This window comes from Haliotis asinina, chromosome 10 (genome assembly GCF_037392515.1).
Source record: "Haliotis asinina isolate JCU_RB_2024 chromosome 10, JCU_Hal_asi_v2, whole genome shotgun sequence".
Lineage (NCBI taxonomy): Eukaryota > Metazoa > Mollusca > Gastropoda > Lepetellida > Haliotidae > Haliotis > Haliotis asinina.
This window is the reverse complement of record NC_090289.1, coordinates 38,111,039-38,135,807: the sequence shown is the minus strand read 5'-3', so window position 1 is coordinate 38,135,807 and position 24,769 is coordinate 38,111,039. Positions and strand designations below refer to the sequence as shown.

Below are 24,769 nucleotides of genomic sequence, written 5' to 3'. Positions count from 1 at the left end.
ATCTACCGTTCCTGTTTTTGTCTCATGGCGCTATTCTGTTGATGAGAATAGCCTCAAGCAAGAGTTCTACACCAAATTCCTTTCAATCCCTCATTCGCAAATTGAATTTGGGCTCTATAGAAAAAGCCATTATCGGAATGCCGATATCCAAGAGAAGGAGACGGAACCTCCAAACTGACCCTTATTTATTTGTCACACACGTTCTGTTCAATATTTATCAGCATGTACGAAAATCAGAATAGGAAATGACTTGATCAGTGCTGTTCTGACTGAGGTAGTCTACCTTCTCTTCTGATGCAGAGGCATTGTAGCTGATGCATGCAGCCACCTTCCCGGATGTATCAGTCACCATGTAATCACTGCATTAACTGCGCCTCTTTGCAATAGCAAAGTTTGATTTGTTTCTGAAACTGGAGATATTGATTTTTCTGATCAACAGGTTGGTGATCAATAAGCGATTATTTGCTTGATTTGGTACAAAACCCAGATCTCTTTAAGATAGACACTAGTGAAACATGCCATGAAGACTATTTGTGTTTTGTAGACTTAGAGACTCGAGATTGCTAACTTTCAAACCTTTGGCTTTTCATTTGTAAAGATATTTTCCAGAACATCAAAATTTCCACGTCTACGGACATTGATGAACCAGCTTCGTGTCCAAGATGAATTGCCTAACATTATGTTTTATGCAATCTGGTCAAATGGCTCTTGAGAGTTTTGATTGCATGCAGTAGCTCCTGAAGCCTTCAAATCGATGCTGAATACTTACCAAATCCTCTTCGGAATCTGCTGGATTAGGTCTGGTCAACTTTGAACCTTGTCTAGAATTCTGTTTTTCTGAAATGGTCATAGTGCCCTGAAGTTCTTTCTTGGAGAAGAGTTTATTACAAGTCAGTCGCTGGTGAGATGTGGACATTTTTTAATATATTCCTATTTGGACATTATTAAATTGTTTTGTTCCACATCAATAGTTATTAATTCCATGCAGCAGCTGCAACTATAATGAGATGTTTGCCGAATCCTGTGTCATGTTCTGACCAGAACATCTGGCCCAACGCTTGGCACAGTTTGTGTATGCAAGGAATTCTACAGCTTGTGTTTTGGTGACAGGAAGGCTACTGTTGACGACCAGCAGGGTCTGAAGAAATAGCTTCACTGAGTTTGATGAATTGACCCAACTGCACCAGAATTCTTCATGGAGCTCAACTGAAAAAACATTCAGACAGAGGCTACATACACCAGACCTTTCAAATTATTCTGAAAACTGGCAGTGTGTCTGAATTGTATGTGTACTGGAATACGTATCTCAACTGTATTGGAATCAAAGTCAGGCTGTGACTTCAGTGTTCAGATCTGGAGGACTTCTTTTAGTAAATTTTCTGGAAGACTGTAGAACACGAAGTTCATGCCAAAAGACTGGACCTCTTTTAATGTGATACAGAAAAAAACCCAAATCCTTGGGCAGTGTGTGATTGGAATAAAGACCTACAGAAATGCCAGCTAGTGCCGAGGACAAACAAACCTTATTTTGCTTTGAGATTGGTCCAGTGTTTTTATGGAAGAGACATTCATTGATTTGAAATTTCAAAGTCACATGAGGTCAGGTCATGTCATTTAGGGTAGCAAGGGAATATTGCATCATTGTGACTGACAATGTATATTTCAGTCTCTAGTGATTGATATCAGTACTTATTGTATTTGATTATGTTGAACACGACAACAATTCCCCTTGGTGCTTGACTATATCAAAGGATGCAACTATACATCAGCTGAAGCCAAGGCTGCAAGTACCATGAACATACATCGTGTCTGCATTTTTTTCATTTCTCTTGCACTGCCAGACCCATTCTGATGGTTTGGGTACCATGCAGTTTCAGGACCTAAAGCAGCGTGCGACAAATTGCATCAGTGTCAATATTTATTTATGTCCCACAGGATCACCGTATATGCTTTTTTGAGTCATTTATGTTAAATACAGACAGGAGAGCACGCAATCTGAACTGCGGGACAAATTGGATCGAGATATTGACAATACGTCGGTGATCGATAGATCAATGGCAGGACTGATGTTCGTCTTGATGAATATTATTTCATGTTGGATTGGTCTGATTTAGTTTCCTCCACGTTTCCCGATACTGTTTCATAAAGAAATAAGCCATCATTGGAATATTCCAAAATTCACTGTTAGACCTGATCGAGGCTGTTTGAAGAAAATGACGGCGGTAAGTTTCTTCAGCTTGTTTTGATGTTTCTTTCACATTTTCTCCATCCACAGCAGCCCAGTGTAGGGGAAATTAGTATGAGTTCATTGTCGCGGGCTTGTGTAGTGATACTGGCAGTGTAATGATTATTTTCAACATGTAGAATGTTCTGCAATATGTGAAATGGATACAAAGGAGCCGAGCCATTGTCCGACTACCTGTTGATCAAGTGCCAGAAATGACCTCATGCATTCCTTTCTTTGTTGTCTTGCATAATCCTTCAGAACAAAATCCCAAGCTGAAACTTCATGATTTAGCTGGAGTGAATTGTTGGTTTAATATTGTTTAATGCTAGGATTTGATTTTCATTTAAGTTTAGTGATGCATTGATAATTATTTATGCAATGTAATTGTCTTCAAATTTGAATGTTGGGTTTTTTTTATCTCATTTTCTTTATCTTTAATGTGATAGTTATTGAGTTTGAGTGTGTGAGCACTGCTTGCAGGTTGATACAAAGTATACAGACTTGTGGTTTGAACTATGGTATTCTTAATACTAGTCAAATCAAATGTAAGATAACGTGCTACAAATCAATCATTATGACAGACTTCCTTTATTGAAGACGCTGAAGCACTTACCTATAAGCAAAATCAGTTTTAATTGGTGTTTTCTGTATACACAATATGAAAGGTACTTTTTGCTTGGAGATAGCTGACATTTTACATGGTTTCCATGGCAACAAAATATCGGTTGGCATTTTCTGACTCCTCACTGGTGATATACATGTGCATCCCCAGCTTTAATGCATGTATATTATATGTGTATTGATTATCAGCATACAGGCAGACATGGCAGCAAGCATAACTTGGGACTGTGCTACCACGATCAGCTTGTACAAGCACAAACACATTCACAACCTATTCACAACATCTCAACTGTAAATCAGTTTAAATAAATATGTCAGATGTAAATCTTTTTTAAAATGGGTTAAAATGGGTTTGTCTTTAAGCAAAATGTATGCAAAGTGTGTAGAGCCTAAGTTACACTAGAGATTCCTATAGAGTGAGTGAGTTAAGTTTTACGCCACACTCAGCAATATTCTAATTATATGGCAGTCTGTAAATAATTGGACCTGGACAGATTTCTATAGCGGTAGGATGTCAGCAGTATGGGTAGATTTATGATAGCATTGATAAAAAGATAAGTACTCAGTAGGAAGTATATTCTTAGAAATAATATATTGATCTTATGAAATATACATCCTGATATTTTTATGGCTAAATTTATAAATGCATTGTTAAAAAGATAAGAACAAGTGTACACTTAGAAATAATCTATACTTCTTTTAATATACCTCATGAAATTGTCATGGTAAAATTCATAATGGCGTGATTAAAGATTATTTGTTGTGTTGCAAGATGCACTTACAAATCATGTTTCTTTGTGATAGTGATACCTTTTTACCAAAATAATGAGGTTCAGAGGCTGGCAGACGGACTAACCTCAACCCAGCCCTCTCTACTATGCAAAAGTCCTGAAAGAAGCAAGTCTAGATTTTTCTGTGAATCTTCCATGTTACTGGATCACTCCATGTCACACCCTATCAATGATATCTATTTGTTTCAGTCAGAATGATATATATACAGATACTAAGTGTAAGCCAATGTCAATCTCAATGCAAGGGAAGGGAGGAGATATTTTAGGTTCCAACTGCTTATCCAGCTGAACATGATATGAGACTCATGCATATTATCAAAGATTTCTAAGAGGAATGCTCTTGTTGACACATTTAGATTTTGTATTTCAAAAGGGTGGTCCAAGGCAAACTTGAAAACAGCAGCATTTCTTTCGTGGAAGCAGAACACTGAAGTTGGTCCTTGGTGTATTATCACACCATGCTTGTGGCAACTAAACCTTGACTAATGCCTGCCAGAAAAAAAAATGGGAACAAAAGTACAAGCTTTCCTTTAGTCTTTTCCAGGTTTCTTCACAAGGTATATATTTCACTGTGGGTGAAATTCTAGAAATAAATAGAAGAACACTTGTACTTTCATGCGTTCCCTTGTTTGTTTCTATGAATATATATTCACAACTGTGACAGTAGCATTTTGTTGACTGAGGTGCTCGATTCCTTTCATCCAGGGGGGATGGTAGGGCAGCCTAGTGATTTCAGCATTTGCTCATTTTGCCGAAGACCTAGGTTCAATTCCCTACATGGGCACAATATGGGATTTCAATTTCTGGTGTCCCCCACCATGATGTTGGCAGAATATTACAGACCACATAATAAACTCTGACGTACATTTTGGTATCAGTATGGGATCCATACGTGATTGTATGACATGATGTTATCAACCTGTTGGTCAGTATGGAGATGCTGGGTGTGGATTATGTGTGGAGGTGATTAGACTTGCTGCTTGCAATCAGAGACCGTCAGTTGTTGTATTGAAATGGATAGGACAAGGGCAGCCAGCTCTGTGGCAAAATCTTTCCCTGTCATGCAAAGACCTTGGTTGATTTGTCCCATGAGTACAATAAATCAAGTGTGTTAAATGGTTCTTATGGCTGTAGTTTATACAAACATACTTATTACTTCTAAAGTCTTAAATAATGTCTTCAGGCATCCAGATATTTGATCCCGAAGATTCCTGGAAATGTTCTTGTAAAAATTACTTGAATATTCTGACATAATGTAATCAATATTCTGAAATATTCATATGTTTTCTCCTCTGGTGTACCCTGCAAATGAGTGCCTATTATGCATAGAATATGATGCAGCTTCTAGTTTCATGTCTATTTCAATCTGTCAACACCCACGTTCACCATGATTCTCAGTGCACTGTCTTAAGTCCATATCATTGTCAGAGCAATGGGTGTATCCTTGTAGATGTCAATGTCATATCTGTCAAACAGAGAATGTTGGCTTTTATTTGACAAAGACCAATAAAAGTTGCAGTCTGTTTTAATATTTTTATACCTAATTCAGTTCCTTGTAGATATTCTTACATACATGTCCAAAAGCAGAGCATAAATATAGTCATTGAGTGTGGTTTTACATTGTTTTTTAGCAATATTCTAGTAATATCATGGCAGGGACACCATAAATGGGCTTTACACATTGTACCCATGTGAGGACACGAATGTGGGCCTTCGCCATGACAAGTAAATGTGTTCACCACTGACATGTGGTGACATGTCATGTTCCCAGTTTCCGGTGTAGACTGGTTTTGCAGGATTCATTGATGATGATGTCAAAATACAGTTGACATGAGAATATCCCTGACAACTGGGGCTGCAATGATTAACCCAGACCTCAATTTGATTCAATTTCCGATATTGGACTGTCGATCCAACCATTTTTTATTTGGTTCATCATATAAGTGAAAACATCAGATTGTTATTCATTAGACCTCTCAGAGTTTTCTTTTTGGTGGGAAATCCATTGTCAAATTGGAGATTTCTACTAACAAAAATTCACACTGGATAATTAGCGTGGCTTTTACTTTCCCAGTGAATATTTTCATCCTTATAGATTCTCTTTCCCATTTACCTTTTCATCACATACCCACTGCTTTCTGTTCTCTACTTTGTTTCTTCTTGCTCTTTCATGTTGTCAACATAAGTATAATGATTCTCTTTATGCTTCTTACTTTTTCATTATGTCCCTTCTTTCTTTGATCTCTGGCATTATTATTATTTTTTTTCTGTCATTCATTGCTTTCATCTTTATCTTTGTCATTGCTTTGAGTTTACTTTCTTTCAGACCGTCAAGAGAATTTCTTGTGTCTTTTCTTTTCATGTAAACATTGCATTTCTGTATGCCTTCTGTTCCTTAATCATATTCATTTCTACCAGCTTCTCTCCATCCACGTTTCCCATGTCTTTTTTCCCAGTCTTTTTCCCCAGTTCATTTTTTTCTCTCCTGATGTCTTCTTCCCTTTTCTCATTTTATTTGTCTCTGAGCCTCCATACTTAATCTCCGTTTGTTTCCCAAACTGCACATACATCACAAATATCAATACCTGATAGCAGCACAGTCTTGACCATTCCAGTGTTACTCTTGGATAAATCAATAAAAAATGCCGCCACATTAAATAAATAGCTCATAACTGCAAAACTTGATTTTTTTCTCACCAAAAAAGTTACTTTTCATTCAAACTCCTGAAGTGGCATTCTCTGCAAGTATGAATAAATTAGTTTGGTACTCTGATTTCAAATTTCTCTGGAATAGCTCCCACAGGTTCCCTTAATTTGATGGCTTTCTCATGAGGAACTGTGATGAATTATGAATGACTTGAACTTTGCAACGTTGTAACTCTCCATCTGTCATAGCGCAATGAGGAGCGTACTCTCCCTGAAGCTGGCTAGTCTGACATGAATGAAGCCAACATTTTCACATCTCATATGTAATTTGTTGCTAACCAGGGTACAGATGATTGTAGTATGGGTAGTATGTTTTGTCCCCCAGGGTACTAGGGGGATAGTCTGGGCTCAGTTGAGTGGTGTTGGTCAGGAGCTATTTGTTTGCCAGACCTTTTATCGTGAGGATGTTCACTCACTCACCCAAACTCACTCGCTTACTTTCTTGCCCACTCACTCACTCACTCACTCACTCACCTAGTCCTCTCACCAAACCCACTGAATCACTAGCCTTCTGTATAACAAAGATACCACATATTGGGGAATCACTCACTCACTGAGTCATTCACTCATTCACTCACCCAATCCTCTCACCAAACCCACTGAATCACTAGCCTTCTGTGTAACAAAGATACCTCATATTGGGGAATCACTCACTCACTGAGTCATTCACACACTAACTCACCCAATCCTCTCACCTAACCCACTGGCTCACTAGTCTTGTGTATAGATGACAAAGATACCATGTATTAGGGACTGACTGACTGACTGACTGACTGACTGACTGACTGACTGACTGACTCACTGACTGACTGATTCCCTGACTGACTCACTCACTCATATAACCCACTCACATGCTAGCCATCTGTATAACAGACAAAGATACCCTTCTTAAATGCCTTGTTAATATTCAGCAACCAAGTTCAATATGCTGCCAAAGATATAATATAGTATACAATGTATCTGTACTGTAAGCTATACCCCACATATGCACTACTGTGGTTAGAACTACTTACACAATGTATTAGCACAGTAGTATACAATGTATCTGTACTGTAAGCTATACCCCACATATGCACTACTATGGTTAGAACTACTTACACAATGTATTAGCACTATAGTATACAATGGATCTGTACTGTTAGATATACCCCATGATGGCACAACCATGGTTATAACTAGTTATTAATCCAAGGTATCCAGATGGAAAATATTGACTTCATAAATAGTGCATTCTGTGTCTTTATTTCATGATGTTCCATGTACAACAATGTTTGGTTGTTGTCCAACACTGTCATGAGATATTGGAATTTCTATAAAAACTTTGTTATTCATAAATATCTAGCTGTAATTGATGCATCTGTCTCCAACGTGATATTCGATGCAATTCTTTGGTTGATCTTCTGTAGTTGACAAGACAGCACTGACTATGTGCTTAATTACAGGACATCAATGTCTCAAGGATGCTTCTGTTATTAAATAGGATTTGAATTAATTCCAATACAATACATGTTTTTTTACAAAGTTTGAAGAAGCTGAAGGGCTTTGTATGAGGTTTCTGTGGCTAAGAGGTTAGTACAGGGTTTCTACAGATAGCAATTTAATATGAAATGTCCATGTACATATTGTGTAGTGATGAACTATTGTTATTCGTTTTAGTATTTGAATAAGATAAGGCTGTACTAATTCTGAAACTGGGCCTAGAAGCAACAATAATGTAGCAGTATAGTTCATTTGCCTTTGTTGATGCAACCTTTGATATTTGGTCCTTTTCCAGTTCAGCAACATATAATGAAAAGAAATTTCTTTTGATGTGGTTTATGCAATCATTAGCCATGGCCAAGGTTATATTTCTAATATCACTGTCACAGTTTCTTCAACAAATGTCCCCTATGAAGATTCTGGGTTCTAATTAAAGAACAATTCTTGTCAACTATTTCCGTAAATGAAATTTAAAACTACAAAATCAGAAAACATGTCAAAGCTAATGAAGATGGATAGGTCTACAAAGAAATGTATACAAAAAGAGCTTAGATTATGACAGATTGTGATGATGAGTGAACAAATTCTTTCTAAATATATTCAGAAATTCTCTTGGTGATGATACTCAATGATGTATTATGAAATACCAGTTAGACAATAGATTGTCTGGTGTACGTTCATAGAGATCAAAGACAAGATTTCTCAGTGATTATCATGTTGATAAATTCTTCAAATGACATTTAGAAGTGATGCACATGAAAAGCAGAATTTATGGATGTCATATATATATGATTATGATGATATAAATTTTGTGCCTCTATCTAGATATTGAAAAGTAGTTTTCAAGTTGTGTGTCTGATGTTTCCTATTTGAGTGGATGACAGAGGAGGTACCAAACTTTATAGATGACAAGTAATATATCATTGATATGTTTGGTTTATGATGAGTGATAGGGCTTGGTGTCAGGGGATTATTTGCCTTAGATATTGTTCGAGATTTTTTCACTTCTATGGCCTTGACCTCCGACTGTATGTGGCTGTGTGTCTCTACCATGTTAAGTGATAGTGGTTTTGTAGTGCCAACCCTTTGGGATGCCAAGCCTCCATTTTCTCCACGTATGGGGTTAATTACTTGCTGATCATTCCATGTTAACCCTGTTACTGACAAGTTCCAGGCATAGAAACAGCAAGTACAGTCTTCACCGTGAGTGAGTGAGTGAGATTTTACCCCGCTTTTAGCAATATTCCAGGAATATCAAGTTGGGGACACCTGAAACATGCTCGACATTTTCGGAAATCAAACCCAGATCTTTGGCGTGATGAGCAAACACTTTAAAAACTATGCTACACCACTATCAGAACATGACTGGCTTTTGAAGATGTTTTAAGAATGTCTGAATCAAAAAAAGGTCTCACTAATGTAATTTGGTACCTGATATATGCATGTGTCTCCAGACATGTTTCTGACCTTTCAGTTATTTGTGGTATTTTTCTTATGCAGCTTTTCCAGATATCCATTTCAATCAGGTTTTTAGGTTATGAAAGCATTAGTGATGAAATGAATTGTATTCATTGTCACAGTGGTAATGCTTGAGCAATATTTTGAAAATGTTATACCTGTTGAATATGGACATGATGAAAGCTCTATGTGATGGACTGTAAATTACTAGCAATATGTTACATTTTCGAATGTTTGGGGTTATGATAAATAGGAAATGTAATTGAAAATACATCAAATAGGCCATTGGTGGCTTGGAAGGTGGGTTACCATATTGAGTGTGAAGGTTGGACAAGAATGAGTGTAAATGAATTAAAATGACTCACCAACATGCTGTGTGCTATTAAGTATATGAATATATATGACAAATTAAGTACAAAACACAATGTTCTGATGAAGTTGCAACTCCACACAAGCTCTAGTGTAGCCTGATGGTTAAAGTGTACACTTGTTACATTGAGTTACAGAGTTTGATTCCAGAAATGGGCATAAGGAGTGAAGTCCATTTCTGGTGTCCTCTGTGGTGGGGTCACTTGAGTGTCCACCCAGAGAGCGGAAGAACATGGGCTCGATCCCCAGAAGCATCATACCAAAAGATTTAAAGGTGTTAAAATACGTTGTCCTCTGCTTGGCGCTCGAGGACACAAGGACTGGTGGGCTCTGAGTGAGTATTACGACACCTGAATGGGATATTCATGCTTAACTGTGGCATAGTATCTCTGTGAGCTAGCAATGAAAAAACACCTTATGCCTGGGCTAGTACAAGCAGCCACACATATGCATGCATGTTGTCATTATGAGCAAATATAAGCCACGATAACTTGGTGCGCCAAGAGTTGTATGAACCCCAGGGAGTTGAGATTGACATCCACTGAACAAGGGAAAAAGCACCTTTGAGCATCTATGCTGGATATTGGTGCTATACAAATGTTATTATAATAATTTAAAGAGACTGTCCAAAACCTAGTCAGAGGATGCCCTTCCTTGGCACAAACAGCATATCTTACAAGACATGATGGCATGGCTCATTGCTTTTACTGTTGTCTCCACCATGTCTGTGGCTTTGTCTCTGAGGTTCGTCTATGGTACATCCCTGAACATATGAATGACTTCCATGACTTCCATGCAAAATGATGATTTCAAGCTTTTCTGGAATAGGCCCATATACAGCTTCAGAAAAATTCTGCGAGCAAACCTGATCTTGTCCTTTTTGATAAAGCCAATCATTTTATCTATATTATTGAATTTTCTGTCCCTTTTGACAGCAATGTGATTGGTAAGATTCGGGAAAAGCATGATAAATATGCGGACCTCGCCTTTGAAATGTCTCGCTTTCATCCCAAGTACACTGTCGTCAGGCTCCCCATTGTTCTCGCTGCCCTTGGTTTGGTACCTCCTAGACTCTGGGCGCAGGTCAGGAGAGTGCGCGTGTTCTCCACCGGGAGCACAGCCCTTCTGACAGTCTGGGTAATGCAGAGGGCTGCAGTGTTGGGGAGCCTTCATAGTCTCAGGAAAGTTCTTGGTAGGTTCGACTAGGCAGTGTTTCCTTAGGGAGAGATCCCATTCGCTGTCTGCATGTATGGGAGGCGAGCTGATGATAAGCCTTACCAGCCTGACTGTGCCAGGATCACCCGAACCCTCTCTGCTGCATTTTCATCCTTAATCTGTAATAATGATAATAATAGTTAAATTCCTAAGTATAAAGTTAAATCCCATTTCACCTCCCCTCACTCACTCTTGTGAGTCCTGTAAGTTGAGGTATGTCATGACATTTTTGAGTATAGTCATCAACGACTGAGGGATGGAATAAAGATGGTATCACTTGCCATCACTTACTGCAGCTGGTGATTGCTGTTCAGATTAACCGAGGAACCTTCCACTTACATTTTTTCATCACAGTTCTCTTTCAATCTAATCAAGGTCTTCACAGTGTTGTGCTTCTCCCACAAGATCCATCCTAACTCATTGGTACACGTTCCATTCTGTTGTTATTTTCTTGTTATGTTTGTTTTCATGAATGCTCTGCGATCAACATCAATGAGTGGCCGGAGCCACACAAATAAGAGTTACATCAGCAGCTCCTGATTCCCTTAGATGAAAATGTGCTGGATGATTGCCATTAAAGTAGGAGCAGCCCTTCCGCATTGACCATGTGTTTGTAACCAGTACGATAAATCAATGGGGTAAATCAATTGGGGTATGTCTTAAGTGGCTTGTGTTTATATCGATTGTGCAGATACTGTAGCCTCCTGAAGACATATTAATTTTTTGTACTTATTGATAAAATGAACCCAATGGGTTGTTCTGTGTATTTGGGCTTAGGTAATAAAACATGATGTTTTTTGGTTCGAATTACATTTGATATGTTTCAAGATGGATATCAGCTAAAAGATTAAAACATGTTATTAAATTTGTATAGATGCCCCTACTTCAGGTCAGTTGGTAGGGAAAACACAAAATAGAAAATTCCACTTTAAGATGTGCTTATATTTCTCTAAATGTTAAGGAAGTAGGGGACAAATGAAAGACGAAAGTTTTTTAGGTTATGATTCTAGTATTTTGAATAATTTAGGCATTATGATACAGATAATAAGTTAAATATGGGTTGTGAAATGGAATAAACATTGCTTTTTTACGTGTGAAGGTCCAGGTTAGAATATTGGCCTTTAGTAACCCATGCTTCTCGTAAGAGGTGAATAGCGGGGTCAGTGGTCGGTGAGTGACACGTGTTAAGGTTCCCAATTACTCATGTCGTTCATCACTGGATTGTCTGGTCCAGACTCGATTATTTACAGAATGCTGCCATATAGCTGGAATATTGCTGACTGAGGCATAAAACTTGCTAACATACTCAGACATAGCTTTTCATTTATGAGTTTGTTTTCACTTTTGAATTTTGGATGACAAAATCAGGTTCTGCAAGCGATTGAAAATGTAAGGAGTAATCCAAATGTGCTTTACAATGCCTGACCTATAGCTTATCCTAGACAGTAACTTTAACCAGCAGTTGAAACTTTACTGAGAATATAAAGAACACATTATGTAAATATTTGTTTCAAAACAACCAGCATTTAATGCATGGTTTCAGTATTTGTTCAGTTTGAGAAATAACTTGTTTCAAACTTTTACTCCTGAAATAGACACTATTGGAGCATGTAGATGAAGAGCCAACTTAATGATAGAAAAATGAATGTTAGACAAATGGATATAAAGACAACAAACATGCTTTGAATGTCATGGCAATTTACATTCTGTAGATGCTGGAGTGTTCTCGGATATGTGTTCTAAAAACATGAAAATATTTTGTCTTGAAACAGTCCCCACAGGAAAGCTGACTGAATGTTGATAGCTTACATGTTTGTGTGTTATGTAGATTTTGTGATCAAATGGGCTTGTTTTCTTTAGACTGACGTAATACACTTTTTATATAGGCTGTTTATGTAACTGAATTTCACAACTGATTCAAACTAGTGAAATTAATATTAATACCAACTGCTAAGGCTGATAAAATCCTCTAAATATTTTGTAATGCAAAGAAAGTATTTGTTTTCTGTTGAAATTATTTATTTCATGCTGATAGTAACATTAAACAATATTGATAAGGTTGGTTTGTGTTGAATATTACATGACCCCCTGTGGTTTCATTGCAACTTGAAACAACCTCCAAAGGCAGCCTTGAGTACATAAATTATTTGAAATATGGTTGTCACTTGCCTTTCATTTTGACAATATTATCATTTATTATATGTAAAACCATTATGTATAATGAGGGTATTTGAAAATCAAAACTTCATATATATTTTTATCCTGGTTATACAAGGTTATATACTTACAATAATTGAAACGATTTTGAAAAGTTCCATGACCAATAACTCTATATAGAAATAATATTTTTATTATAATCATGATGTGACTATTATTTATTGCAAAGTCTTCTTATGAAATGTTCTGTAAGAACTTCACATGTGAGTATGGACTGGGATTTAAACTTATGAATGAAATATTCATTGTTGTAGTTCTTAAGGGCATTGTGTAAATGTTATTGTATTTCTTTCCAAATTTAATTGGAATGAGACATCAGTATTGTCTAACACAAAACAGAAATTCCGTAATGACTGACAAAGAATTGATTTCAATACATTTTGTTTGTGGATATGTATGCACAACATTTTGTTCCTTTCCAATGCACAGGTTAGGCCTGTGAGGTTGTGAAAACTAGATTGGACATTTTCAAGATTATGTTTTGCTTTTGTTCTAAAACAAAGACTGCCGTTGTTCTGCAATTGTTAAAAATGGTGTATCACATGTTAGGCTACCATTGTGATCTTTTGATGAACTACACACAGGAATGGATTTTTTTAGTTTCTTTCACGTTGCCACATTGTAAAACTTTCCATGATAATAAGCCTCCTCAGGAAATTAATGGTGTGTTTTACATATAGATCTGTCTGTGGTGACCTATTGATGACTGCGTCAGGAGAATACAGTGTATGTATTGGACAGACATGTCTATGGTTAAGGATCATCGGAACACAGAGAGTCACTGCTTACTGCAGAACATTCAGCTGCTAATAGCCTCGCTTCTTGACTAATTTCACCCTCCACCAGGGGGAGTCTCTGGCTCTAGACATCATCAGTTTTGGACATCATTTTTCAGATAATATATGTTGCTGAGAGCTGTGAATTGGTTTTGGTTTTACCGGATTTAATTTGGTATATGTGATATTAATGTCTCTCTCCGATGGTGTGTCGTGTAAAACCTGTGCATGGCCCTATCGTTTTGTATTGTTTTGCCACCATTTTATTGCCCGATCAAGTAAGACACCATGTTGTAGTTAGACTGGTATAAAGGAAGTACAGTTTTATTAGGGGCTATCAGTGAGTGGTCGGAGGGATGGATGTTGGCCAATATCTTCCTGTTTGCTGGACAGATTACTGACAAGCGGCCATGATACATCCTGAATATTGCTGATGGTTGTGTTATGTGAGATGCACTAGAAACTCATACAAAAAAAACGTTTGCTCATCACTGAAGATCTGGTTTTGATTCACGACATGGGTACAGTGTATAAAGACCATATCATTGCTTCCACAGTGATATTGTTGGAATATTGCTTAAAGTGGCATAAAATCTCACTCAGTTATCAGTGACTGAATTAAAATTTCAAGTCACATCAGCAATATTGTGACGATGAAAGCTTTGTATAAATAAAAATGAAATTAATGCCAGATATACATGTCAACAGAGGACAGTAATATGCCTACAATATCACAGATTTACATTTAAAACTAGAACATAACCATAAAATGATACTTCTATGCAGGCCATAGATTGCCAACTACTGCAGGTAGATCCCCATACTAGGAGCCATGGGGACTTACAGTATTTTCACTACCTGCATGGATCCTAGCTTTGTTTACACCATCCCTTAGCAACTGGAAATAATCTAGCCATAAAATAAGAAAAAAATATGAAAGAGCACCTATCCTGTTTTTTTTAAAGAAATGGGTAGTTCTAAATTTAGTTTGAACATGTCTGGACATACATACCTTCTCTTCAGGACAATAATTACTCATCAAGGTGATCTTTTTCTGAATATCAACATACACTAAGTACAAAATCTGTCTTCATCCATGCTTTGTTAATCTGGTAATATCTTAATCCAGTTAACTGGCCGAAAGAAAAGCTTGGTCTGCATGACAGATGTTTGACTATGCACGATTGTGTCAGTCCACAACCAGGTAATCAAAAAGTTCTGAAGCCTGTTGCTCAAAGATTTTCAATGTGTCAAAACCAATCGGAGTTTTATTGTTTTGCCAAACTCACTCACTATCCCCTGTGCTAATTATGTATATGATCATGTGATTGAGACCTCTGGGGCAGTGTTGGAACACCCTGTGCATATTTGTAGGTGTGTGTTACACTGAAGATGTCGTCACACACTTCCGTCTGCTACAGCTTGCGTGACTTTCATTATACATACTTCTGTGCCTTTATTACCCGTTTTGTTGAGCAGGAAGCACAATGTGCAACATCTCACCATCAAAACTGATTGTGTCGCAGGAAATAAGTGATGATAATGGTATCAGAGTGGAAATCTGTATTGATAGCCCTTGACTCTTTGAATGAATTAGTTCAAACCAAATCAGTTCTTAGGATAGAATCCATCTGAATCATTAACTTTAAATTTGATTTGATGGTTAGACTGTTTTGAATGGTATTATATGCTTTTTGTTACTAAGACAATCCTCAGGACATTAGTTAATAATAATGCTCATTTTGGGGTATGGAATCTAATACAATGCTCCTCTCTCTTACATTATTACCTCGACAGATTTGTACTTTCAAAGCTGTTACTAAGCACTAAGCATGACCATATAGATCCGTACAACCGCTCCTCAGGTTCCCATTTTAAACAGCGAGGTGGACTGAGTGCAGTGTGGACAAGGTGCTTTGCCCAGGGACACATGAGACCCAGGTCACAAATATTTTGTGTCCCTACTGGGACTCAAACCCAGGCCTTTGGCATAAGAGGCCAACATGTTTACCACTACATCACTGTGCTCCACTATTTTCGAGAATTCTATTAATTAAGAACATACGAAATACCTCTCCATAAAAACCTTTGTTCTTGAATTGAATTAATCTGAATGCATGATGTATGTCGTAATGTGAGTTTTCATGACATAGTACACTGGAGACTTACTGCAGAACCACTGAATGAATATTTTTACATGTAAAGTGAAAGACATACACCACATGTTGCCATAGAGATAATATGTCATTAAAAAAGTTATTGATTTCTTTGTCCATGTGTAAGCCTGATTACAACCATTTCATACCATTTTGTGAGCAGATAGTCTTGCTGTAACCTCAGTTTATATATTGGATTTTTTGTTTTATTTATGGTTTGTGATGGTGGAAAATAAATGGCATAGATCTGAATTAACTGTCTTCGTTTTGAAGACTGGGATACCTGTTGAACACAGTGCATGTTTATGTTCAAGACGTATCACGATAATCAACCAGAGTAAAAGATCTGAATTTTTTGGGAGGAGTAAATAGTTGATTTCTTTCAAGTTGCCAGATATCAGATATATCAGCAAAATCATTCTTCCCACATTTCAGTTTCTGATCAACAATAAGCAATGTCTTCAACTTGTACGAAAAATGCAGCCAACCAGTTTTGGGTAGAGACTTGATATTGACGGATTGTGGTATCCAGATAACCAATGACATCCCAGTGACAATATACATGCCACATTAATGCATATTGATATTAGTAGAATCTTGTAGGAAGGATATTTTACTCCAGTGATAATCTCACCTCTCCTTTTCTTGCCCGATTCTTCATGCTTTTTCTCAAAATTATGACCTGCTTTTAGGCCTGAGACAAACTTGTTACATCCTCATCATTGATAATCCTATCTAAAATCTTCTGCCCTTCGACTTAATCAACCAACCTTCATTGCTTTATCTCACCCATTGTCTCTCTGGACTTCGAATATTGCTGAGTGGGGTGTAAAACTAAAGTCATTCATTAAAACACAAACTCTGGTGGATTTAGTCTGTTGTACAGACCCTGAAGTATATATATCCAAGAAAGCCCACGCAAGTCTAGAAAATGTGGCAAGTCTAGATTTCCATAGCTTCTGAAAATGAAGAAAGTCTCAGGGCTCCATTTCATTATATTATTTTTTTTTTTCACTATGAACATTTTTTCAGTAAACTATGTTCATTTCAGAGACTATCTGTTAGTCTAGGTGGATCTTACTTCAATACATATTGCCCAGCAACCATTCACCATCCACTCACCCCCACAACCATCCTTCACTCAATCTCATCGTCTCTACTGTCATCTCTGCCCTATGACCTCCAGCCCAAATGCTGAAAACCCCTCTCCCACCCCTACCCTATAAGAACAGCTCATCAGGATCACATATGTTTGATCAACACAAGATCCTGTCAACCTGGTACTGTATTAACATTGTGTAATTTACATCAGTAAGTAACCCACACCTCTCCATATATGTCAATACTTGAAGTCAGGATTACAAGGTCCTAGATCCAGGTGTACATCAAGTGTGTCAAACTGCATCAGAAGTCAACCAATACTGTAGTATTGATGTCACGCATATTACCACAATGAAACCTTGACATGTCGGCAGATAGATAGCATATGACAGCTGGTTAGAAACTATAACCTGAACAAACACGTGTACAGTCAGGGTGGAGACAAGTATGACTCTGGTACCCTCAAATACACATCACATTCCTTCTGTATCTATAGTGAGTGACCCAGAGACAGCCTCAAGCTGGAGATCCTCTCCTTGAGTAATGAGTGAAGGAGGCCACCCTCCTGAGTGTGCCCTCTCCTGATTCCAGTAATCCAGTACAGGGATTCTCTCCTCCAGCACTGGAGACCTCCATCCAGCTATCCTGTGTGCGATTCCTGCACACTCCACCAACGGCTGCCATTGCTATATTTAGCATTTCTTGCAGTATCTAATTCACCAGTATTTGGCAGTGTCGGGATTACCATGGCAGATAGGAAACCGGGAGCTCAATCAGCGGAACAAGTATGATAAACAATTTATACTCCAATTTACACATTTTTTACCTATGTCACCATGTTCACCATTTTCTAACCTTTTTGCACGTGCACCAGTTATTAGAGAGAAATGGGATGTTGTGATGTTCATGTAGAGGCTTCCTCTGAGTTCATGTCTCTGGTTACAGAGTCTACCTATGTTGTTGGTAGGGGCTGTAAAAGTGTTATATATGCCATATAGTATACCTGTATTCACTACTGGGTCATATCCTAGTCATGTAGCTCACATTTCATTGATCAATCAAATATTTAAGATTAGTGATGGCCATTCAACTGAATGCTATCAACCATGTGTGTATCTGTTTAAAACCCATTTATCAATCCCAATGAGGATCTATGTTTTCGTTGCATCGAGAATGTTGATGCTTGTTCTTGGTTGTCTGTGGGAAATATCTCGACTATATACTCACACTGAATTAAAGCAGAGGTGATTTAGTAGTATTTCCATTTTTGTGTGACAGAAATATTCATAATTGAAGTTATATATATATAATAACAAAATTCATATGATGTTACAGGAAGTTGATGAGTTTATAGTCCCAAAAGAATATTGTGTGTTTCAGCATTGTTCTATTGGAGAGGGAAGAGATAAATAAAATATTCATGACACAGACATGTTACATCACAGTTCTTGACTGATTTCAAGTCATGGTTTTAACAGCACCCTACTGTGGTCCTGATAGTTCAACCAGCTCCCATCAATTATTTAACATTCTATTAAATATATACCAAGGTAATGCTATGCTTAGATTGGATGGTAAGTTGAAGAGATCTTTCACTGGACAGTTTTCCCTTGAATGTTATAATATAACACTGCCTATTGCATCATTTTGGTCAAGAATCTTAGTTATCTAGTATCTAGCCATTCAGAACCAGGAATATTTTGTAACTTATTAAATCAATGACGTAGATCTAGCTTTACAAAGACCTCATGAAATGTAGGTAGGGCTGTTTAGAGATATCTGTGTATACATACATTTGGCATGATAGAAACGTCAGAATGGAAATGTTGATTTATGGAATTGTTAGTGTATATCTGGGAACAACACGCAATTTATGTATTTAATTACAGGATCAGTTAATGACAAAGTTGAAAGCTCTGTTGAATACATCCCTGTGTTAATTTGTCATATAGTAATCAGACTTCCTCCTGAAGCTTAGGTAGCATTTTGTCAATCTTGATGTCAGACTTGTGCTCTGCCTTACTGTAGCTTCACTTCTCGTGACACCTTCTGTAACATGTGTTAGCCCTACATGTGAATAATACTATTGTGCCATGTCCACAGACATGGTATGTGGTATTGGCTGTTCAGTTTGTGACCTGATGTCTGTATGACACAATGTATGTGTATGTCAGTCTTGGAAAGATGATAACAGAGATGAGAAACTTGAATAAGAAGCATACCAGTTCTGGACACTGTGGGAGATTTGGAGTCTTTTTTTGCCATTAGGAGTAAAGAAATATTTATAATATTTATCTTTGATGTATGGTCTACACAGTGCACTTGTTAATGTTAGTGTCTAAATATCGCTCTACTGCAGTGGTACATGCACACACACACATGCACACACACACATGTCTGTGTGCACATGCATGCATGAACATGCACACACACACAGACACACTATGATGCGCACGCACTCATGCACGCATGCACGCACACACGCACATGCACACACACACACAGAGTAGATTACAGAGAACAGTTGACTGTAACATGAATTGCAGGGTATATAACAGGTGACTGTGATAAGGAATGTTGTACATATATAACAGTTCATTATGACAAAGAATACAAGGACAGCTGTTGACTATACCAAGAACTGCAGGGTATATAACAAGTGACTGTGATAAGGAATGTTGTACATATATAACAGTTCATTATGACAAAGAGTACAAGGACAGCCTTTGACTACAACAAGAATTGCAGGGTATATAATAAGTGACTGTGATGAGGGGAGTTGCACATATATAACAGTTCATTATGACAAAGAATACAAGGACAGCTGTTGACTCTATCAAGGAATGTGACTATATAACCATTGCTTGTGACAAGGAGAGTAGGATATAAAATGTGGTTATGTAACAGCTAACTACGGAGCCAATGCTGGTCTTTAGAAGTTGGTATCTAAAGAAATGTGGGCATAACAGTTACCTATGACATAGCATGTGGTACATTTTTGTGATAGTATCCTGTTATATGCCCATATGTATATAAGAGCTGTGAGGGGAATCTACTCATCAACTAATTACTTGTCACCAGTTAAACCTGTAATAGAGTAGGTTCCTACAGTATCAAGACAATTTCTGTATTGATCGTATGGAAACCCAATATTAGATTTTGAAACATGCTTTACAAAATGAAATGACAAGATTGAGCAGGAAGGTGAATAGAGTAAGTTAGAGAATTTTAATCTGTATTTGAGTAATGCACCCGAGATTGACTTATGAACTGTAGATATACATAATTTGACAACAACAGCTTTCTGCATTCAGAACACAGCATTATACAAGGGCGCCTCAGGATCCACAATAATTTGGCACATGCATGTAAGGCTATACGATAAGAAACATATTGCATTTCAAGCAGTTCAGATAGAAGGCAATCAGAATGTCCCATAAGGATGGCTTGATTGTGTCGACTGACATCTCTGAACAAGAATGTCCAGACAGAATGCCTTTGAAGGTATTAATCTACATTTTGGGAATCAGCCAAGACCAAGAATTGAACAAACTAGGCAACTTTACAACTCCAGTCTCTCCTGTCACCCTGAATGATATGCTACCAAAGAGCAAGCCACAGCTGTTCCTGGTAAAGAAAAGAATTTTCCAGCTGGACCCAGCTGGGCTAAGATGATATACTTTTTATAATAATTGGGGCAATTAAAAACACAACACTTCCCATCTGTGCTTGTCCAAGACCACACAAGCCATTTGGCTGGATTCTAAGACCACACTGTCCATCAAGACCTGATTCTGATGCAATTTGAGTTCAGCGGACTAGTCAACAATGTTCCATATTAATGTCTGTTCTACAGATGAGGAATAGCACATAGGGTTCAAACAGATATTTTGAGAGAGATATGATTAGAGATGACTGTTACTAAAGTGTCAATATTCATCACCGCCACTGACAAATGAACCAATGATAATCCAATGATCAACAGCATGAGCATCAATCAACATGATTTGGATATGATAGCAGATGTCAAATAAGTCAGCACACCCATCCCGTTAGTCATGATGTACAGCAATCATCACTTTTTGAAGATAACTTCTAATCCGGATCTTTGCAGCTGTAATGCTCTGTTTTTGTATTAAATATGTTTGAAGGTTTATAGCTAGTAATTGGTTATTACTTACATAGCCAAAGAAGTCCACGCAAGCCCAGAAAATGAAGAGTCTCAGGGCTTCTTTTCATTATATTGTATGTTTTTAAATATGAACTTTTTCTGTAAAATATGTTCATTTCAAAAACTAGTTGTGTGTCTAAGAGCTATCTAATGGCCGTGCTTAAAAAATGTCATTTCTCTTAGGGCTTGTTCTAAGTCAGATATCCTATCAAGTGTCTACCAGAATAATTTTCTTCTTTTGTTATGTACTTTGCAATCTGGAGATTTTATTTTCAAAGCTGTAATAATAAATGGTCGGAATTGTGTTGCCTTATCACAGTTTTCTCGTTAGTTCACATAGAGAGCTACAGGAGTAACATGACCTCATCTAGTTTTGATGTAAAATTCTAAGGGATAACGCAACCTCCTATATGCCTGAAGTCAAATACCCGAGTAGCTGAATGACCTCATCTTGTTTCCAAACGAGATATTTCAGAGGCAATTATATTATGGCAATGGTGCAAATGGTAAATAATAAAACTATGAAATAAATAGGGAGCCATCAAGGCCATAGCATTTCTATGTACAAGTTCTGAAGCTTTTGAATTTTTCCTCGATTTCAATGGCAGCTTTTTTCACTTTCTCCGAAATTGGGCCACATGTTATTGATTTTACACGAGGTCCATTTCAGATTTTGACTTGATTTGAGCGCAGTTCAGAGCATAGTGTAAAGGCTGGCTTTGGGTAGTTTACTGGAACTTTTATCAGCAAAAAAAGCAATTGGTATTGATTTCAGTTAACTAAATTTTGCTGCAAATATTTGCCTTTATTCAAGATGTTGGCAAGTTGGGAGTGGAGCCAACATGTCAAGAGGCTTCCTCGAGCATGTCATCACAGCATGGAATTAATGAGTTTGGTTTATACAGGGTTCTAATGATCTGGCCTAGTTTACATGCTTCCCTTTTTAAACCTGAAATGAAAGGGAAGGATTTCAATGCTAGTTTGTTGACAGACATAATACACATTGGTTGACACAGGCAAATTGAAACTGAATACTTTTATTCATCTAGCAATGAAATTCAGATACTGTTTTTTTTTTCATGTGTGACATTGTCCTCATTAAATATAATATGACTGTTAAATTTCAAACAGCATGCCATTTTACCATTATAGAAATCTCAAACTATAATTATATAACTACAGCATATCCTGAATGAGTGACGGTAGTGACATATATAATATATCTCACCTCTTACAGCCTCTATATATGAGAAACTCTTATTTAGCCTTTGAGATGTATAATTTATGGGGATATATTGATGAATGATTCCTGGAAATGAATTTATGGTCAGGGTGTTGGTCTGCTGTGTATGATGAATAATTCACACATGGTTACAAAACCTCCAGGATATATAGGTCAACATATATATCACTAGATGTGGTAACATTGATGTTGGGGATTACAAGCAGTCAAGTCTATCTAACTTTTGACTCTAACCTTCTTGTCTACATAACTAAGAATAGAGCTATAACTGCAGGTTGTTCCTGTCTTTCACTAGCCTCCGACTAGCAGGCTAGCAGTTTGGTCAAACATGTAATACTGTTTGTTTATTCTCATCACCTGGACAAGCAAGTGAGAGAGTGATTGAGTAAGTGAGTGAGTTTGTTTCAGCAATAGTCCAGCAATATCACAGCAGGGGACACCAGAAATAGGCTTCACATATTGCACCCACATTGAGAATTGAACCCAGGTCTTCAGTGTGATAAGCAAAGATGGAACACAAGGCTACCGGGACAAGAAAGTGACAATCTAGATTCAAGCAAAGAACTGACCAAAGAACCAATGTGTTAGAGAGCCAACCAACTCCATATTCCCCTCAGCAGATTGTAACTGAGTTAATGAATCTAATTCTCAGAGTTAATGAATCTAATCCTCAGGCTTCTTTCCAAATCAGCAGCTTTTCTCAAGAAGGAAAAGTAATGCAATTGAATTTCCCAAATATGTGATATCTTAGCATAATCAGTTTTCAGTGTGACTGTCTTCATTAGTATGCTGATACTGAGGAGGGGCACTTTTGTCCCCTATGTCAAGTGGGTCTGGAACTCTCCTGGTATTCCTTTATACAGGGAGGTAAATAAATCAGTGTTTGATGGGCAGTTTGACCTGTGACAGGTTTCTGTTACTCCACACTTGAAGTAGGTTGTGGGTGTAGGGCATATTACTAATAACTACACTTGGTGTACACTTATACTATGGTGATATGATGTGATTATGCTTGGAGTCAGCTCAGCTTACTGTGGTAATGAAGGTGCAGCTACTGGCAACTTACAGCTTGGATGTGTTTGTGGATGGATGGATGGATGGATGGATGGATGGATGGATGAGTGGATGGATGGATGATGGATGGATGATGGATGGATGGGTGGGTGGATGGATGGATGGATGATGGATGAGTGGATGGATGGATGGATGGATGGATGGATGGATGGATGGATGGATGGATGAGTGGATGGATGGATAGATGGATGGGTGGATGGGTGTAATGTTTGTTGTGTTGCAACACTATCAGCATTATTCCCGGTATTTGGCAGCGGTCTATATGTTCATGTGTGGGCCAAACAGTCTTGTGATCAACATCATCAGCATTGATATATGAAATCATAATGCAGTGTACAGGTTGTACTTGTGAAATTATGTTTGGTTGTACTCATCAGCTGATAAGTTATCATACTCTTCTGTTCCTAAAACTGATTGTAATGTTTGAGTGTAATTGTCTTGTGTTAAGTGTGTTTGTTTGGTCATTAGCAAGTGAAGCATTTTGTCATGACTCTATTGACAAACTATTCTCTCCTTCTTATTTTGTTACGTATTACTGAAATGAATAAACAAGGGAAGTAAAGATTCATAGAAGGCCAGGGCTTTGTGTATATAGGATAGTTATCCATACATGTAGTACTGTTTATACAGGTGAAGCCCTATCTGTTTTAAAGCCACACTCACTCATAACGAAATGTCATACAATGTACTAGTAATTAATGGCACTGACATTTTATTTTGATCCACTTTGATTAAACTTTTGTCTCTGTGTTCAACAATTTTGAAAATAATCTCCGAAAGATTTTACAGTGAAGGCGAGGTGGTGTCTCTGAAAAAGATTAAGTGAGTTGAATGATTTCGATTTTATGCTGTTTTTAACAAGATCCCAGCATTGTAATAGGGGAGGACACCAGAAATGGGCTGTACACATTGCACTCATGTGGAGAATTGAACCCAGGCCTACGGGCTTTATGAGCAACCTCTTTCACCACTGAGTTACCCCAGCACCCCTCTCAGAAAAAGAACTGATATGTCTATCAGGGGCAGGTACAAGTGTTGCTCAGTCATGGAAGTGTTGCTGAGGAGAGCAGGAATCTTCACCTACATGTTGTTGTGTTCATCTCAGTCATTGGAAGTTTCTCTGGCTGGTACTGACAGATAATTTTTACGTTTATGGGACGCTTAA

At 37.6% G+C, this 24,769-nt stretch overlaps 1 protein-coding gene across 6 annotated transcripts in view; it reads left to right on the top strand.

Annotated features, from left to right (window-relative positions):
- LOC137297712 (dipeptidyl peptidase 4-like) overlaps positions 1-24,769 on the top strand; it is a 499,818-nt gene that overhangs the window by 383,377 nt on the left and 91,672 nt on the right. Inside the window, exon 1 of one of the 6 annotated variants that reach the window (XM_067829645.1) lies at positions 1,064-2,222. The exons of 4 other annotated variants lie outside the window; for them this stretch is intronic. In XM_067829645.1, the coding sequence (XP_067685746.1) occupies positions 2,214-2,222 (9 nt within the window). In that variant the 5' untranslated portion in view covers positions 1,064-2,213. Of the gene's footprint in view, positions 1-1,063; positions 2,223-17,542; positions 17,902-24,769 lie in introns of those variants that run through there. One more of the 6 variants, XM_067829643.1, reaches the window with a different exon arrangement.